This window comes from Brachyhypopomus gauderio, chromosome 15 (genome assembly GCF_052324685.1).
Source record: "Brachyhypopomus gauderio isolate BG-103 chromosome 15, BGAUD_0.2, whole genome shotgun sequence".
NCBI lineage: Eukaryota > Metazoa > Chordata > Actinopteri > Gymnotiformes > Hypopomidae > Brachyhypopomus > Brachyhypopomus gauderio.
In genome coordinates, this window is record NC_135225.1 from 17,038,122 (window position 1) to 17,058,305 (window position 20,184).

The 20,184-nt window shown below is 46.1% G+C and overlaps 1 protein-coding gene across 3 annotated transcripts in view; it reads left to right on the forward strand.

Annotated features, from left to right (window-relative positions):
• The first annotated feature begins 247 nt into the window (after positions 1–247).
• LOC143476326 (phosphofurin acidic cluster sorting protein 2) overlaps positions 248–20,184 on the forward strand; it is a 67,093-nt gene continuing 47,156 nt past the window's right edge. For 2 of the 3 annotated variants that reach the window (XM_076974470.1, XM_076974469.1), the window contains exon 1: positions 248–592. In XM_076974470.1, the coding sequence (XP_076830585.1) occupies positions 381–592 (212 nt within the window). In that variant the 5' untranslated portion in view covers positions 248–380. The remainder of the gene's footprint in view (positions 593–20,184) is intronic. The other variant, XM_076974471.1, reaches the window with a different exon arrangement.

Genomic DNA, 20,184 nt, shown 5'->3' on the forward strand with positions numbered 1-20,184 from the left:
TGTATCTTCGGTGTTATCACACTTAATAATTCACTACAGCACTACAACATTTACGACACAAACTGAACAATTCTTAAGCGTCAAGTACATTTTTAAGTATTTGTAGTAAAAAGGTTTGTTCTATTTTTTCACATTAGTCAGCCAATCAACGAGGTAGCCAGTGGCGCGTGCTTTTTTTTCCATCACAGGATTGGCGCCATCTACAGTCCGCGTGCACCAAAGCTCCGCCTCCACGAGTTGAGACGGTCAAATTCTGTGGCGTTACTGTTAGCTTCATCAATGTCTGGTGACAGCCGAAGACGACGAGGGGAGGGTCGATAGTCGAAGTTACCCAGCCCCATAGTCTAACAGTCGGCTTTAGCTGTTCTCCATCTGAAGTGATGATGGCGGCAGCTCTTGAGAGAGGTGGTGTTCGGGCCGCCTTCCTGAGCACAGGCAGTGGCGGCGGCGGACCAACACCAGCGCCCGTCCCAGCTGGAGCGGCAGCCGGGACAGTCGTGCTGGGTCTGGGGGGCTCCGGGCCGATGCCTGTGCCTATGAACCTCTTTGCAACCTGGGAAATAGATCGCTCTTCCCCGAGCTGTGTGCCGAGGTAATGTAACCCACCGTATGTTTTAATGAGGCTGTTTGTTTAGTCAGTTTGAGAGTTATTGTAACCCAGTGTTTAGCTTTGTGAAAGCTTTGGTGAATCTGAAATTAACGATTAACACGAAGCTTTGGAAGTTTAACTTTTTATATCATGCTCGAGAGGTTCAATTCTCAGGAGACCTTAGATAGTACTGCTAAAACTAAACCGTCTGTCACTTGACTTTTTGTGGCACTCTGTTAAATAAATCTCAGAATTAGTGTCCGAAACGATGTCAGTAGATCGTCGTAACCTGAATAAATCAGGTTACCCCTTCATTTATCGCCAGTGTAGTTGCCAATTGCAGATATTTGTCATGCAGAAAGGTTTGTGGTATATTCTTCTTCTTCTTCTTCTTCTTCTTCTTCTTCTTCTTCTTCTTCTTCTTCTTCTTCTTCTTCTTCTTATTATTATTATTATTATTATTATTATTATTATTATTATTATTATATTCAGTGTCAAATAATATTTTATGTAAAACGATATGTCCTTGAGCTGTGAGTAAGGCTATAGGTACGGATTTCTTGCTGCTTAACATGAGAATACTTGAAATACTTGAAAACATTATTTGGACTTTGCAAACAACAAGTAAAGTATGGTAGGAATTTCTACAGAACTACCATGCTACTGACATGGGACTTTGGATGTGGCTCCTTTTTTTCCAGGGTTAATTCATGGACACAGACCTTGGGCTGTACTAGGGGGCTGTACTGAGAGACTGTACTAGGGGGGTGTGCTGAGAGACTGTACTAGGAGGTTGTACTGAGAGGCTGTACTAGGGGGGTGTGCTGAGAGTCTGTACTGAGAGGCTGTACTAGGGGGTGTGCTGAGAGACTGTACTAGGAGGTTGTACTGAGAGGCTGTACTAGGGGGGTGTGCTGAGAGACTGTACTGAGAGGCTGTACTAGGGGGTGTGCTGAGAGACTGTACTAGGAGGTTGTACTGAGAGGCTGTACTAGGGGGGTGTGCTGAGAGACTGTACTGAGAGGCTGTACTAGGGGGTGTGCTGAGAGACTGTACTAGGGGGTGTGCTGAGAGTCTGTACTAGGGGGGCTGTATTGAGAGGCTGTACTAGGGGGCTGTGCTGAGAGGCTGTACTAGGGGGTGTGCTGAGAGACTACTAGGGGGCTGTACTGAGAGACTGTACTGAGAGGCTGTACTAGGGGGCTGTACTGAGAGGCTGTACTGAGAGGTTGTACTGAGAGGCTGTACTAGGGAGCTGTGCTGAGAGACTGTACTAGGGGGGTGTGCTGAGAGACTACTAGGGGGCTGTACTGAGAGGCTGTACTAGGGGGGTGTGCGGAGAGTCTGTACTAGGGGGCTGTACTGAGAGGCTGTAGTAGGCGGGTGTGCTGAGAGACTACTAGGGGGCTGTACTGAGAGGCTGTACTAGGGGGCTGTACTGAGAGGCAGTACTGAGAGGTTGTACTGAGAGGCTGTACTAGGGGGCTGTGCTGAGAGGCTGTACTAGGGCGCTGTGCAAAGAGGCTGTACTGATGGAGCTGTACTGGTAGCTATACTGGTAGCTGTACGAGGGGCTGTACTAGGGCTCTGAAATAAGGGCCTGTACAGAGGGTGTACTGAGGGGCTGTGTTGGGGAGCTGTGCTGAGGGGCTGTACTGAAGGACTGTGTTGGTGGCTGTACTGAGGGGCTGTACAGGGGGTGTACTGAGGGACTTTGTTGGGGGCTGTGCTGAGGGGCTGTACAGGGGGTGTACTGAAGGGCTGTACAGGGGGTGTATTGAGGGGCTGTGTTGGTGGCTCTACTGAGGGACTGTGTTGGGGGGCTGTGCTGAGGGATTGTATTGGCGGCCTGCACTGGCAGGCTGTGCTGAGGGGCTGTATAGGGCACATACCTAGGGGTTGTGTTGGGGGGCTGTACAGGGGGACTGAGCGTTGTTCCTCCTCTGGAGACTTCCTCCACTGCTTTTCATGTAGGCTGTCGGTGTTACCAGCACCTGAACATCATTCTCACAGGAGCAGAGAGGCGGAGAGGCGGCATTAATCAGCCCTGACCTAGTTGTGTCGCAGCACACTTCTCCCTCTCGCTCTTTCCCTCCCCTCCTCTCTCTCTCCCTCCCAATCCCTCTCTCATTCCTTCTCTCTGTCTTTTCCTCCTCTTCTTCATGGTATCATGCCTTTGAGGTCAGAAGAGTCTGCCACAATTCGAGGTTCAAGTATCTGACTGTCTAATGTTTTTTTTTTTATTATTAAAGTGTATGTGTGGGTGGGAGAGACGGAGAAAGGGAAATGGAGAATCGTCTATGTAAATGAGGGTTACAGCACGCCAGCACATAGTGGCTGGTTCCAGGGGTGAGGGTCCTGACGGCCATCGCAGCGGGTGTGAGCAGGACTGTGTGAGAGGAGTCATTCCTGCAGCAAAGTATGCTGGGGTCAGCGCTCCAGCCGGGCTCCGCAGCTCATCGGGGAAGAATGCACTCGGTGGCTTTGTGGGTACTTCGGTGACGACAGGAATTCAGGGAAATGTGCTTTGTGTATAGAAGAGAAATGGAGTACAGATTTAGTGGTGCTCTGTTTCATCTGAGCGGGGCAAGCCTGCTTCTGCCAGCAATCACGCAGGGAGTCATCAGACCTGCTGCTTAGATATGCGAACTTCGGGGGGGGGTCAGCTTTACTACCACCTCTATCATCCACCTTTAGCATCCACCTCTAATGTCCACCTCTACCTCTGTGTTCCCATCAGTGTTAAATCTCAGGGAGTCAGGGACCATGCTGGACTGCGCTTACTTGGTTACAAGGCAATGTTATGGGAGACAGAGAGGGAGAGATTTGGCTATATTGGGGAGTGATTGTGGTTTTGAGCTCTTGTTTCTGCTGTTTTGTGGTCACTGGTGGTAAGTCAAAGCCTGACGCCTTAATTTATAGCCAACACCACCGCCCCAACTCCCCAAGTGGTTTGCTTTTGGAAAGTCTGCTTTTGTCCTTACGAGAAGGCAAAGCAAATTCCCCCATTTTTTACTCAGATGTAATGGGCCCTTGATGCACAAGTTCTGCTTGTTCTAGTCCTATAAGTTGGTGTTGGCATTTCCAAATTCTTTGTTAGTTTTGGCTTTTCCAGATTCTGTAAGTTAGTGCTGGCTTTTCCAGATTCTGTAAGTTAGTGCTGGCTTTTCCAGATTCTGTAAGTTAGTGCTGGCGTTTCCAGTTGGCAGTTTGCCGTATTCCCTGAACGCCTGCCTCAACAGAAATCCTTTTCCATGGAAGCCTAATCCCTGAGCCGAACTGTTGCGCCAAACAGTGTACGTGGTGCTAACCAGCTGTCCCCGGCATTTTAGCCCGTGTCCTTTTGTGCTGATGAGGAGCGCCAGCGCACAAACCTGACCTGCAAACTTGTGTGTTTTGCTGTTGATGAAAGTATCATCATATCAAGTGTCATTCCTGCCTCATTCCATCATTCCATCTGAAGACAGTAGAAGAGGGAGTGGCTCACTTTGGGCCGTAGCCCTGGCGGGCGGCCAGGGGTGGGCCCCCTCTTGCAGCTGTTCCTCCAGCACATGTGGACGGATGCTGGGACTTCCACGCCTGAGGATTTGTAAGCGATACCTCCTCAGCGATTTACCTAGGGCCACTCCCAAACACAAACGATCCCGGCCCGAAAAGTGTCGGCACGCAGGCCTCCCCAAACACGCTTATCCACGTGCAACATGATTCCGTAGCTTGGAACGTTTGAGGGTTTTGCGTGGCGTAGCCTTCCTAATCTCTCTGGCCTTTCTCAGATATCAGAGAAGGTGGCTTGTGAAGTTCAGTCATGTTGTTCTGCTGCTGTGCTGCTTTTGTGGAGCAGTGTGTGTATGCGGCAGTGTGTGTGTGGGGCAGTGTGTGTGTATGGGGCAGTGTGTGTGTATGGGACTGTGTGAGTGTGGGGCAGTGTGTGTGTATGGGGCAGTGTGTGTGTATGGGACTGTGTGAGTGTGGGGCAGTGTGTGTGTATGGGGCAGTGTGTGTGTGTGGGGCAGTGTGTGTGTGTGGGGCAGTGTGTGTGCATGGGACAGTGTGTGTATGTGGCAGTGTGTATATGGGGCAGTGTGAATATGGGGCAGTGTGTGTATGTGGCAGTGTGTGTATAAGGTCATCATGGGTCTGGCTTGTTGTGTGAAAAATGAACTATGTCTATGAACTATGTTGAAAAATTGAATTTTTATGGCCCTACAGATGCATTAACATTACTGAAAGGCTAACAGGGCTATCTTAAGGCTTAATAGCTAACACAAGCACACAAATTGAAATACAAAAACTCAGTAAAACTTAAACAAATAGTTTCCTTTCTATGCATATACACCAACATTTTCAAAATGCTATTTTAAAACGGTGAGATTCACTCTGACATTAGTGTTATATCCAGAATTTATTTTTCCACTAAAGACCAATAGTTTACATTATAGCGAAACATCCAGCGCAGAGTTAACATCAATCATTTTGCACAAGGGCAGAGGACATGGGACCATATGTCTAGTTTTTTTTTTACATTTTCTTGGTAAGTTCATCTTTTTTTAATAGCATATTCAGCCTTTACTAAATGTGTGCTTGACTTATTGCAGCCTGTTCAGTTTGGGAAATGTATTGCCATTAATCTAGTCCAGACTCCTTTAAGCCAGCATATGCTTTGAGAGTAAAGTGTGTAGGTCAGAGGTAAGAGGGGTAGCTCCTCCTCTTTTCGCTCTTCTTTGCCCGCTCCTGTGTGTTGGCTCCTTGGTCTCCTCCTGCTGAGCTATCACTACTCAAACCCCACAAGAATTACGTGCTTGAGGCTGCTCTTATGCAAAACGTTTACAAAAATTTTGCCAACAAAGCTTGCACTGTAAAGACCCTTAAGGGCTGTTAAATGCCACCTCTCCACAAATGAAGCAGCTGGTGTATTGATCGCACAGTGGCTTGATCATCACACCGTGTCTGGGAGCAGGACAGGACTTGTGTTATTCTTCTCTGTACCAGAAAAACCAAAAACCACTCAGGAAGAGAAGAGCTGTTTGCTGTGTGTGTGGCATGGATGTGATGCCACAGCTGCTCTGTTTTTTATTCATACGTGTGAAGCACAATGAGTGAATGGGCAAGAATCTTGGGTCACAGGGCGTAACCTTTGCTGCCAGCACTTGGTGATGTGTAGTGGCATGCTTCAACATGGACTTTGCCTTCACTAAATGGCCTCCGGGGTCCAGGAGAATCAGCGTAGCTGAAATAATCATCTGCATGAAAGAAGTGTTTTACGTTTAGGGGTTTGTGTCAGCACGTTTACAACAGCCTGTCATTAAATGATTAACTTCATCTCTTGAAGCATGACGTGGTAATCTGATGGCCAGATGGTTTAAGACGCTGTCACCGTTAAGACTTTCTTCCAGCAGATTACAGGAACTTGCTGTAGTTCAAATCATAACCACCTCAGTGAGGGGTGTTTTTTCAGCTAAAGATGAGGTCATCCAGTTCATAGCATGTGGGTTATGGCATTTCTATTGCATTTTCATTTCAGCCAACATCATCTGATGCGGATCTTTTTTTTCTGAATCAGTATGTCCAGTTTGAATCTGAATTGGTCCATGCTGTCAGAATCTGAATTAGTTTCTCATGCTTTACTGTGGACTAAAATCCATAAGCCATTTTCAAATGGCAGACGCTCCTTTCTTGTATTCTGACAACACGTCATGTAAGACTACAAGCTATAACCTTTATTCTGTTTTTAACTATTCACTTATTTTTACATTGGTAGGATGTAAATGAAGTTAGAAAAGTAGTGTAGCATGATGTTCAAGTTCCCTTTAATGAGTAAGATCTTCTGCAGCTGTACTGCTGCTGGCTCAGAGAACAGACCCTATATCACTCCCAGTATCTGTGTTATAGAACACACCCTATATCACTCCCAGTATCTGTGTTATAGAACACACCCTATATCACTCCCAGTATCTGTGTTATAGAACACACCCTATATCACTCCCAGTATCTGTGTTATAGAACAGATCCTATATCACTACCAGTATCTGTGTTATAGAACACACCCTATATCACTCCCAGTATCTGTGTTATAGAACACACCCTATATCACTACCAGTATCTGTGTTATAGAACACACCCTATATCACTCCCAGTATCTCTGTGTTATAGAACAGATCCTATATCACTCCCAGTATCTGTGTTATAGAACACACCCTATATCACTCCCAGTATCTCGGTGTTATAGAACACACCCTATATCACTCCCAGTATCACTGTGTTATAGAACACACCCTATATCACTCCCAGTATCTCGGTGTTATAGAACACACCCTATATCACTCCCAGTATCTGTGCTATAGAACACACCCTATATCACTCCCAGTATCTCTGTGTTAATAAACAGACCCTATATCACTCCCAGTATCTCGGTGTTAGAGAACAGACCCTATATCACTCCCAGTATCTCTGTGTTAAAGAACAGATCCTATATCACTCCCTGTATCTCTTTGTTATAGAACACAGACACACCCTATATCACTCCCAGTATCTCGGTGTTATAGAACAGACCCTATATTTGCATTTGCATTTATGGCATTTGGCAGACGCCCCTATCCAGAGCGACTTACATTTTTATCTCGTTTTTTTATACAAGTGAGCAATTGAGGGTTAAGGGCCTTGCTCAGGGGCACCTCAGTCATGGCCTCAGGTCTGGGAATCGAACCCACGACCCTCCGGTCAGAAGACCAGTTCCCTAACCACCAGGCCATGACTGCCCTCCCAGTATCTCTGTGTTAAAGAACACACCCTATATCACTCCCAGTATCTGTGTTATAGAACACACCCTATATCACTCACATGATCTCAGTGTTTTAACTTTTCTTTACAAAGTGCGTCGCCAGCTGTTTTGCAGGTTTAATTGCTAGACCTGCTCCAGTGATGCGTAATGCGTGTGACCCCTGATCTGCGCTTCATGCTTTACTTTGTTTTGCTTTCTTTCTGCTCACTCAGATATTGGACAGGGGCCAAAAAATGAGAGGGAACGAGAGGGAGTAAGAAGACTTCATAGGTGACCTGGTCTTTGGCTTTACCTATATGCTACAGTCCAAGTGACATCCTGCTGTAATTTGATGGTGATACAATAAACAAATCAAATGTGTGTGTGTGTGTGTGTGTGTGTGTGTGTGTGTGTGTGTGTGTGTGTGTGTGTGTGTGTGTGTGTGTGTGTGTGTGTGCGTGTGCGAACAAAGCCATATCAACAGACCAGAAAGTATGGTGCATGTTGTGAGTGACGCTGTATGTAGTTATTAAAGAGCAGCAGAAGGATCGAGAGCTTATGCCGTGAAGGAAGGCTTGGACTCGTGACCCCTTTCTGAGCCTCAGCACAAGCAACTGTGGCATTCTGGGATTGACATTTTTTGTGTGTGTGTTTGGTGAAGGCCAAATGCCTGAAGTATCCCTGGAGGACAGCACTCCTTCAGCTGAGCTCTGAGAACCCTGGACATGTCCATACACAGGGAGCTCCCTGTCAGGGGAGGCCATGTGCAGAGCAGAAACCATTTTTTGGCTTTCTCTCTCTCTCTCTCTCCCTCCCTCCTTTGCTTTTTCCCTCTGTCTCTTTCTCTCTTCTTCTCTCTCTCCCTCTCTACTCAGGCATTTCCTGAGCCACATGTGCCAGCAGCATCACACTCAGCCTGTTTATTTCTGGGACAGAGAAGATGTGGCCCTATGCAGGGAAAGCTGGTGTGAGCGTAAGCATGTGGCCCTCGCGTGCTGCGGGTCATTTTACACCCGTGTCTGTTTGCTATGCCGATCCAGAGCGGTGTCCTAAAACGAGCCTCGCAGGTCTGCGGCGCCACACTCTATCCTGGACAGAAGAGCTGGCTGGAATGTGGAACTTATGTCCCCGCCCTTAAATCACTGCCCTCTAGTCTTGGTTGCAGTTCACCTACATGTCTTAGGACTTCTTAAGAAACAATTCATGAATGCCTAAAATATATATATATATATATAAAAAAAACATGTTTCAACACACAAAATATAGAAGCAGTACGATCAGCGTGCAGTTCGCTAATAGCGCAAACGTGGTTTCACCCACACCAGCCTGAGCTGTGCAAGCTCCACCTCTTCTCAGAGTGGACCGTAGGTGGAGGTCCAGGAGCTGGTTGTGGGCTTGAAGCCTCCTGTGATAAAGCCTTTTGACATCTAAACAGAGGTGGTGGCAGCAGTTGACGGATATGGGGAGGCGTTCAGGGTCCCTCCCCTCTGGTTCAGTGTGCGCAAATCTCTGTGTGTGCAAATCTCCTTCTCTGTCCGTGATCGACAGCGAGACTTCAGGGATTATGCCTTCACCCACACCTCTGTTTGAAGCTGAAAAGTGTCTAGCAGTGCTATTTTTTGTTCGAGGGAGATGTAGGCTTTTGCGTCTTGTTTCACTCTTTGTTTTTTTGGAGTATCCGGGGATGGAGGTGCAGATCACTTTCCTGAACGAAGCTGATGGTGTCGTGGCTGCTAGCAGCTCTGGTTGATGTGGGCGGGGTTAGTGGTGACTAGGTGAGGTTGGTAGGCTGCTGGATGGCTATAATGGGGTTTCTGAGAGAAAAACAAGAACGGCTGGAACCCGCTGAGCTTTGTGCTTTTCTTTCCATTATTGATGGTGTTTTAGTCAGTTCTTTTTCTTTCTTTCTCCTCCACCGTTGTTTGCTCCCCCTTCTCTCACACTGAGCAATACCTTTTGTGTTTGAAAATCTCCTGAACCACTGGAAGCTACTCCAGAACTCCTGTCTCTTGCCAGCTGCAATCAATAATTAAGCTGATAATCAATTCATCTTTGCTTTGGTTAAATCAGATTTTTTTTTACAGATCTCCAACATATCTCCAATGTTATTTCGCTTGTGCAATTCTTTCCTAGGAAAATATGAATAATTATGCTAAAAGTTTTTAGTCCAAACTATTACGTTTGTAACGTGGCTGGGAACAATCTCGATAACGATGATAACAACGATAAACTTCCGTTTCTATTTCATGTCAAAATGGCATCGCCAACATAAGCCGCATGACACAGCACCATCACGCAGCACCATCACACTGATTTGCTCAGTTAGAACCTGTGACGGGCAGGTGTGAGCAACAAAAAGGAAGCGATCACGCCAAGTCTCAGGGAAAAAGGGTGGTTTAATATAAAGTGTGCAAACCTAAAACCCGTGCAATAGATCCGAATTAAGGATATAATGACCAGCGGTCAACTGGTACAAAGACAAGGCATATATAGACAGACAAACGACCATCAGGTGGGAACGGATCACGGGCTCCGCCCACCTGAGGGGCGTACACGACGTCACAAAACAACAACAACACAGCCGCTGTGGACGGAGGCGGCCGGTAGGGGGCCGCCTCACCGTGACAGACCCCCCCACCAAGCCGCACTCCCCTCCACTGGGTGTGTGGCACACAGCGGCTGCACAACAACACGAAGGGGCAGGAAGGCAAGGACAGGCAGGGACACACCTCCTGCAGTCCACGAGCTGAAACACAAAACACATAACATTAGTCAGCTCACCTCCCTGGGCGGGACCCTGGACCGACCGGGCCGTTAACAACACAAAACCACGCCCCGGTCGGTCACAGGGCCCTCGCGCCCTAACCGGCCCTTGGCCGGTGAGCCCCACAGGTGTGAGGACGAGGAGCTATGGCTCCTGTGTCGTCCTTAGCATATGTGTGTGTGTGCAGGTTACCTCCCCGAGGCGTGGCTTCTTCACCTCCTGGACCTACCTCCTCCCAGAGCTGACCCCTGCCTTCTGCTAGGGGTCACCCCAGCCTCCTGGGGGAGCCAACCCCTCCCGGGGTCCCTCCTCACAAGGTGGACTCCTCCACCCAACCCAGGAGCGCCAGAGACCGAGGCCCAGAGCACCCCCGACGCGGGCTAGGGAGCAGCCCCAAGGGCCTCCTGGTCACCCCGGGCAGGAGGGAGGATCTCCTCCCTCAGCAGGAGCTTTTCAGACCGGAGCCCCATGGTCCCCAAACATCCGGGGGCCCCAGCCCTCTAGGGAGGGGCTCTTCATGACCGGGCTCCGGTCACCCCACAACACAAGGGGGCTCCTGCCAGGTGGAGACCCCCACAAGGTCCAGGAACACCACGACACCGCCAGGGGGAAGCACCTGCACAGAAACAGCACACACACACACACACACACACCCCCCAACACCAACATAGAACACAAACGCGCCTCAGACGCCCTCCGTGCCATACCCAGTGGCACGGGACCACAACCGCCCCCCTCCCAAACACACATTTAAGGGGAGGAGCAAGCGTGGAATTACACTTAACAGTAGACAACACGCTAGGACAAAACATACACACAAAGACTCGACAAACAGAACTTAGTGCGCAGACATTGAACGAACGGGACCAATACTTGCGTGCACTACACAAACGATGGTGACGCGCCGCTCAGAGTCGCAGTCGCTCCCCACATAAAAAACACACGACACACGGGGAGCGAGGCGACAGTGACGAGCGGCGAGCGCGTCACACACACAAAACACTCAACATATAACACACGCGCACGCACACGGATCCTCCCGTCCGTTACCTGGACACACTAACACCACACAAGAAGAAGAGTATTTCCAGGACGACAGTCCTGTCCCTCGCCGTGCCACTACCACAACACATGGGCACAGCGGATCTCTTCACACAAACAAACAAACAACAAACACGAAGAGTATTTCCAGAGCGAGAGCCCTGTCCCTCGCCGTGCCACAAACAACACAAAAGCACGGCGGATCTCTTCAATCAGACACCACGCAGACAAACACTTACCACGAGACATGACCACGAACGAAGGAGAAAGTAAAAGAGACTCGGCGGCTTCCGAAGGGTGGCTGGTCATTCTGTGACGGGCAGGTGTGAGCAACAAAAAGGAAGCGATCACGCCAAGTCTCAGGGAAAAAGGGTGGTTTAATATAAAGTGTGCAAACCTAAAACCCGTGCAATAGATCCGAATTAAGGATATAATGACCAGCGGTCAACTGGTACAAAGACAAGGCATATATAGACAGACAAACGACCATCAGGTGGGAACGGATCACGGGCTCCGCCCACCTGAGGGGCGTACACGACGTCACAAAACAACAACAACACAGCCGCTGTGGACGGAGGCGGCCGGTAGGGGGCCGCCTCACCGTGACAGAACCAGTGTTGGGAACGTTACTTTTAAAAAGTAATTAGTTATAGTTACTCACTACTTGTTCAAAAAAGTAACTGAGTTAGTAACTGAATTACTCTATAATAAAAGTAACTCGTTACCAGGGAAAGTAACTATTTGCATTACAGTAAAAAAAAAAGTTATATGCCAATGAATAAGGATTTTTTGAAAAAGCAGTTTTCACTGTCAGTTGAAATGAGTAGATCATAAAGGTGTTTAACTTTTGACATTTATTGCACATCAACAGACCAGTGCAGGATAAAATCCTTTAAAATCCCAAATCTTTGAAAAAAAAGAAGCAAAAGTAAACAGTTACACTATATACACAGTAAAGTGCATTTACATCTATCAAATTAAATTAAATTCTCCCAACCTGAGACAAATGGTTTGTTCACAACAGAAGTAAACTTAACAATTAAACCTCTATTCTTAATTAAATAAATCAAATACCCAGTCTGGTAGACATTCAGGAACTTCAAGTATTTTCTTAAATAATGTTTATATCGCCACCTTGAAAATGATAATTTTTCTTCGGCTTGCTCCTGACTCGCCATTTCTGCCTCTTCTCCGTTTGTGTCGTAAAAACACTGGCTCTGATTGGCTGCCATAACGCTGCCTTAGCCAATCGCTTACTGACTTGTTAAGTTAAACAGGTGTTGAACTGTGACGTATCGAGATCTGTTACTCCTCACTAGCCTGGGCAGCGGTCCGCTCGGATTACTGTTAGTATATCAATATATAGTAACGCACCGCTTTTAATGACCAGTAACGTCAACGGCGTTGTAACAACAGGAAAAGTAATTAATTATATTATCCCGTTACTGACAAAATGATGCCGTTACCTAATGCCGTTATTTTTAACGGCGTTATTCGCAACACTGGTTAGAACATTGCATTTAAAAAGTAGTACATTACAGAAAAAGGCACAGTACAGAAAACCTCATGTTTATCGAATGGAAGTGGTTCAGATATCTTAAACCTGATCGAACACACAGCCAAAATAGAAAATATGCTGACGTGCAGTGCAAAGTCTGGAAACACTACTAATTTGTCCAGGAACATTACTAACTGTTTTACCAGAGTGTCTGACCACGGTGTAACGCTTTGGGAGAGAGCTAGCCTTAAATCTCCACTCCCACCTGGGCAGAACTGAGCTTTGGGCCGACTGCTGTGGTAAGTGAAACTATTTGTTTTAATTACAGTTAACCAAAATACCTAGGCTCCATCTTACATGTCCATTCAAAAAGAGACTCATGAATTGTCCAAAGCTCACTGAAGATGTTCCAATGGAAAAAAAAATAAAGGTGAAATAAACTAGCAGGATCCGGCGGGTCCCTGTGTGTGACACCGCTAATGCCTGCTAAACTTAGCTGCTCCTTAAAGAGACAGTACATTTCTGGCCGTTACAACAGTGGTGTGGGCATGGCACGATGGAAAGGACAGTTGTGTGCCGAGGGACAACCATCAGACACAGAGGTATCTCCTCCTGCAAGGCCTGGGTTCAAGTCTTGGGTAGGGTGGCTGTCTTCAGCCTTCATCCCACTGATTACCTCTTTCAGTGGCTTTATTAACAAAGTCTTAGATAGCTGTGCCAGTTAATCTGCCTTTTACTTCAAGGGACCCATGTGCCAGTCTGTGTCTCTAGTGTGGAGGGAAACTGAAAAGCAGTCATGGATGAATAAGCGAAGAACCTTGTCGAAAAAAGGGAGAGTACCCGTCATTTGCAGTGGTGGACATTCCAGCTTCCAAGATTTTGCTCAAGCTTCTTGGAATGTGTTGATTCCACTAATTTTACCTGGCTTGCACTAATTAGAAAATCCAGCAAGCTGGAGTAAAATCCTTGGAAGGAGTTTTACTTTCTGAACCTGGAATGTCTGGTCATTTGTAGGGTCCTCTGTTGTTTAGAAGTTTCTCTGTCATTTGGGGGGTTATCAGTCGTTTGGAAGGTCCTCTGTTGTTTGGAGGGTCCTCTGTTGTTTGTAATGTCTTTAAACTCCAAAATTCCTCAGTTTTAACATCACTGGACATTATGGGAGCTTGCAACCTGGAGAATAAAATAAATATTTCTTCCACTGCCCATCACTTATTTTTTACCAGGTTTGTTTAGCCAAAAGAAGGCATATAGTTCCATTTAATACTCAAACCGACGAGGATACCAGTCTGGATTGTGCTTCTGCAGAGTTGCCAGATTGGGCATTTACAGCCAAATTAGGCAGATTTTGTTTGAAATTGGCAGTGAAAAATATGCTTTGGCGGGTGTACAAAATTTAGGCTGGTTTGTAATTAATGTGGCAGCTGAAAATAAATTTCAAAACAGTCTTACTCATGATAGGTTCTCTAAAAGTGGGGAAAATACAAACGAAGTTACCAAAACGAATGTGAATGTTTCCCCGAACTGAAGCCTTGGATAGCACCTGCCCCCACAAGTATAGGCCTCTGCAGACTGGAGGTGTGGAAGGGACAAGAGGTGAGGCCTTTTACAAGGTGATATAGGCGTGACAAAATGTTACTCCTATTAGCCGTAGTGCCAAAAGGTTACTCTTATTGGTTGAAAATGCTTTTAGTTACACAATGAGACAAAAAGGCTGCTTGTTTTTTGGGGGAATTCCAACTCCATGGCAGAATTTTCCATTCACTTTCAGTACTAAAAAGTTAGTGGACATGTATTCATTACATTTGATTAAAATGTGGCAAATATACAGTATTTCAATGCAATTAAAAATTTTAAGTACGGTCTTCAAATTACTATCTAATACCATCAAATACCATTGATTTCCTGTCCCATACAAGTTTTTTGTATAATAAAAATTTTGGGTTTTAAGGTTTTTAATTTATAACTTTTTAAGGCCATATAAAAAAATTTTTTTTTAAAGGCCATATAAAATATAGTACTACTACTACTAATAATAATAATAATAATAATAATAATAGAGCCAATTTTATACATTCTTTTTATATGATTCTATGATGTGATTTTATGTGTCATATTGTTATCCTCTGGGTAGTGCACAATACGGTGCTATGTATTTTAGCTTTTATCACCCAACACTGTTTGTGATGACTCTCTTGCCATGTTTTGGATAATCAGGATTTTATTTTATTACATGACATTTTGGTGAGTCAGAAGCTCATATTGTTGGAATCCTCTTATGCTGTATACATAACACACAGTTCCTCTTTTATTCCTACACATTATGATATGTTGTAAATACATTACATCACAGCTGTGTAATTGCAGCAATGTTTTCTTGGCTATCGCCCACCCTGCAGCCCTCATACGCGATGTGTAACAACTCTGTGACGGGTCTGATTCACCTTTTTGTTCAGTTGACGTTTATGAAGAGCTCCTGGCATCAGGGCCGTTTTTCAGTCTGCCATCTGAAAGCCTGCACCTGGGCTATATATAAACCACTCTGTCCGCAATGCCACTCAGTTCTGCCCATTGCCCTCTTGAGATAAATGCACTGATGTAACTACTCTATCTGAGAAGCACTGTGTTTTTTTTCTTTTCCACAAGCCCCATCCTCGGCTTGGCTCCCCCATGCTCTTCATCATTCATCTGGGAGCATGTTTGGGTGGATATGTCCAGGGTCTTCTGCTGCTGTAAATGAATCACCTGTGTTTGTGTGGGTGTGTTTATTGTAAATTAAGCGTCATCTAAAGCTTGCCCTAAAAAGCTAGACTTAATATTTTTAGCAAAAGGTTGGGTGTTTTCTGAAGTTGATTGTGGACTTGTTTGTTTAAAATGTTCTGGTTGTTTATTTTGATGCTGTGGTCTGTGTAGCTACAGTCTACTCTTCTCCACAGTTCCTTGTATCGTACACACTCATTGTTCTACAAAGAAACCCCCAATAATCCAATTATTACTGCACCAGGGCCTAAACTAGAACTATCCACCAGCACCTCCAGCAGGTGGACTGGACCAAACACCTCCAGCAGGTGGGCGGTACCACACACCTCCAGCAGGTGGGCGGTAGCACACACCTCCAGCAGGTGGACGGTACCACACACCTCCAGCAGGTGGACTGGACCAAACACCTCCAGCAGGTGGGCGGTACCACACACCTCCAGCAGGTGGGCGGTACCACACACCTCCAGCAGGTGGGCAGTACCACACACCTCCAGCAGGTGGACTAGACCTTACACCTCCAGCAGGTGGGCGGTACCACACACCTCCAGCAGGTGGGCGGTACCACACACCTCCAGCAGGTGGACTAGACCTTACACCTCCAGCAGGTGGGCGGTACCACACACCTCCAGCAGGTGGGCGGTACCACACACCTCCAGCAGGTGGACTAGACCACACACCTCCAGCAGGTGGGCAGTACCACACACCTCCAGCAGGTGGACTAGACCAAACACCTCCAGCAGGTGGGCGGTACCACACACCTCCAGCAGGTGGGCGGTACCACACACCTCCAGCAGGTGGACTAGACCACACACCTCCAGCAGGTGGGTGGTACCACACACCTCCAGCAGGTGGGTGGTACCACACACCTCCAGCAGGTGGACTAGACCTTACACCTCCAGCAGGTGAACTAGACCACACACCTCCAGCAGGTGGACTAGACCACACACCTCCAGCAGGTGGGCGGTAGCACACACCTCCACTTCGAGAGTCAGTCCCTTTTTACACTGGACAGGAAGGGTTTCAGCTGCCGCTGCTCAGGGTGTAGGGATTACACGTTAACCTGGAGAGTAGGTAGGTACTTCTTCCCAATCTCAGAATCAAAATTCACATGCTATTTGGAAGAACATGCATGCATGTCTTAAGACTTCTTAAGAAACAATTAATGAATGCCTAAAATATAAAAAAAAAACATGTTTTAACACACAAAATATAGAAACTATGTAAATGTAAACAAAGGGTGTTGTTCCAGTCCTGTGTATAATCCCATTCAGCGTGGGAGGCAGTGAGCACAAACGGTGAGTCTGCATGTCAGACTGCACATGCCACTGTTGAAGCAACATTCTTCTGCTTCAACACAAGCAGATCCACATGACGGTCACCAGCACCTTTAGACAACACAGGCTGTGTTGTTTTCATTCATTTGTTCATCTGTTTTGTTGTTGCTGTTGCTGCTTTTATTTATTTATTTATTTTCCCTCTTACTGTGGCCGAACTGAGCAGCTTGCCATGTGCAATAATTGTACTGGCAGGGTATGTATGAAGTGGACCAGAAATATTTCGAGCTCCACTTCATTCTGTACTGGGCATTTATTGGTCTTGAAGGATGAGTTTGCAAAACCAAGAGGTTCTCTGTGTCCTGCCTTTCCATCTATTTCTGTTCTCTTTGAGTATAATGAAATCCTCTCAACCACAAATATTCCCTAAAGGCAAATGTCCATAAACCAAATAACCTCACCCCCCGCCCCCAAAGAAATGCTTTTCTCCCCCACAAATACCCACAACTAAATGCCCCTAAACCACAAACATCCTCAAAGCTACACAAACCCTTATCCAAGGAGCATGGTCATACTTCTGCTCCAGAACAATCCTGTAATTTCTCAGCCTGTAAAGTTTGATCATCAGAAATTATTTTCCTTCTTTTTATTCCCTCATTTATTTTTCACTTTAATTTCGCTTCACCGTTCTCGTCAATTTTAATGTTCAAGCTTTACTAGGTTTTAACAACCCGGCTTGAGCTCACAAACCACCCTTTTCTGTCTGTTAATGGTCTCTTCCACGACCTGCACCACCATAGGTTGGCTCAGTAACCTGTTCACTCTGCTGTGGAATCACTCCCAGGCCTGAACCACCCACATCCACTCCGTTCGGGCAGCCACGGCTTTAAAACGTAGCGGCCCTTTATTCCGGCTCAGTTCTACGGCTGAGAGTGTACCATTAATGCTGTTACGCAAGAACTGCGCCAGGAAGCAGATGCTTTTCCGAGGCGTGAGAGAGGTGGCCGTGAAAGTGCGGCACATGCGTTGTGATGTGTGCGGAGAGCAGGCGGTAATGGCGTGCGGAGAACAGGACAGGCTTCCGGCTGTGGGACGTAATCACTGCCAGAGATGGGAATGGAACTAAGGATGATGGATCTGGATATCATAAAGAAGCATAAATGCATACATTCAAGCCCCAGCTTCTCCCCCTTCGTCCTTCTTTCTCCTTTTTTCTCCTGTTCCCCAGTTCAGGTACAGAACAGGACAAGCTTTGGCGGACCCCCCGGGCCCCAGGCAGGGAGAAATGTGGGATTGCTTAGGTGGCATCTGTGAAATGGAGACTGCTGAAGGTCTTATATCTTGTCCTGCTTCTCCTGCTGCAGCTGATAATTCATCACAGCAAATGTCTCCAAGCCTAGTGCGGTTTAAGAAGTCGGTTTAAACAATGTGTAGGTTGGATATTGGGCTTTCCAAGTTTACAATGCAGCCTTATTTTCCACACACAGCACTATCAGAGTTCTCTAGACAACTGTCCGGTTGCCCTGTGTGAGTGGAGCTGCCCGCCCTGTGGACTGTGTAGGTGCCCTGTGTCCTGTGAGGGAGCTGTGTTTGTGGGGACATAAAGACCAGAGGGAGGTCCCAGTGTGGTAGTCTGCTGCCCTGAGAGCAGTCTCTCCCTTTCTTCCTGCTCCTGTGCGTGTGACTCATCCAAGCACCAGGCCTGTAGCACCATCTGTTTAGGGACAGGAGACCGAACAACAACCACAACTGCATGACCCTCTTCTGTGTTTGTGTGGGACGTTCACATGCTGGATCTATATGTTTGGGTGCAAATCACTCCCAGCAGAGGAGTTTAGAAGGAAATTTGAGCATTAGAGGAATTAAGGTCCTACTGTGTGAATCTCCACATGGTCACAACACGCACCCAGCAGGAGTGTTCTTTATTCTGTGTGTGTGTTTGGGGCAAAACTGAATGTTAATGTAAAAATTGATGCATTATATATGTTATATTCCTACATATGTAATGCATGGATATAAACAAAATAATTCTAAAAACTTTATTTTCAAGATTGAAGCATTTACTGGTTTGCCTTCTACTGCCATACCCACCTCTCTTAGTGAGGGGAGATTTACTGCCTTGGTCATCACACACACACACACACACACACACACACACACACACACAGTCATCATCTGTTGCCTTCCCAGCACACACTCTGCTCAACTGTAGGCAGTACAGCTACCTAACTAATACTATAGTTCATCTACATTTTTCCTCATTACTGAATGCAACAGTAATTTCACATCATCTTAATATTGACCTTCTAATTCTTGTTCTTGTGAAGTTGAACAGTGAATTGTTGTTCCACTCACTACACCCCCACACAGGCACTACGTGGGCAAAGAGAGGCTACCTGTACTCTTTTCATACAACATCTGCTTCAAACTTATAAATGTAAATGATTATTCTGTATTATATTCTTTAATCCCGAAAATCTGTGGACGGAGTTAACTTAAGATAGCTTATTTGTACAGCTTCTTATTCAAATTTTGCAGTCCAGCAAAACTCAGCAGCCTCCTTAAAACTCAGCAGTCCACCTTAAAACTCAGCAGTCCACCTTAAAACTCAGCAGGCTAACAGCAAACTCAGCGGTCCACCTTAAAACTCAGCAGGCTAACAGCAAACTCAGCAGCTTTTAAGATCGTTCATGCAGTTATACTGAAGGTATAGAGTGAATAACGTAATGACGATGGAGAAGGAGACTGCTTTTCTTCTCCAGTTCTTCTTTCTCTCCAGCTTCCTGCTGCACTTTCTCCTTTCCTGATCTTGGACTTTCTTTATTTCACAGCTACAGTGTAAACAACATTGGGGGTTTTGTTGTTGTGGTTGTTGTTTGTTGTAAAGAATGGATTAATAAATAAATCACTATTTGTAATGGACCCTTAGCGGTAAACAGTGCTAAGATGCTATTTTGTCTTTGTAGATTACCTATCCCCCCACACTGGGTTACCTGGGTTACCTGTCCACCCTCACTGGGTTACCTGAGTTAACTGTTTCACCACATCAGAACTACCTGATAGCAGTGCACGTCACACCACTCTTGTAGTGAGTATATGAAATCAGGCCTGGAAGGTGTGACACAAATGTGATCACAATGTATAATTTGATAATGCTGCTAATTTGAAGAGTTTCCTGATAATGACTGGAGCCTCCAGAAACCAGAGGGCCAAAGACAGACTTTAGAATGTTGGGTTAGGGTTCATGGGGTAAGACTTTAGAATGTTGGGTTAGGGTTCAAGAGTTAGACTAGAATGTTGGGTTAAGGTTTATGTGTTAGACTTTAGAATGTTGGATTAGAGTTTGAGTTAGACTTTAGAATGTTGTATATTTGCAAAAACAATAATATAAAGTAAGCATGTGTAAACATGCTTCTTCTTCCATAGCGTAATTAAAATGAGTGTACCTTGGAACTTGACAATGATGTAAATAAAACAAATTCTTTTGGCAGGGTAGCAAGTATC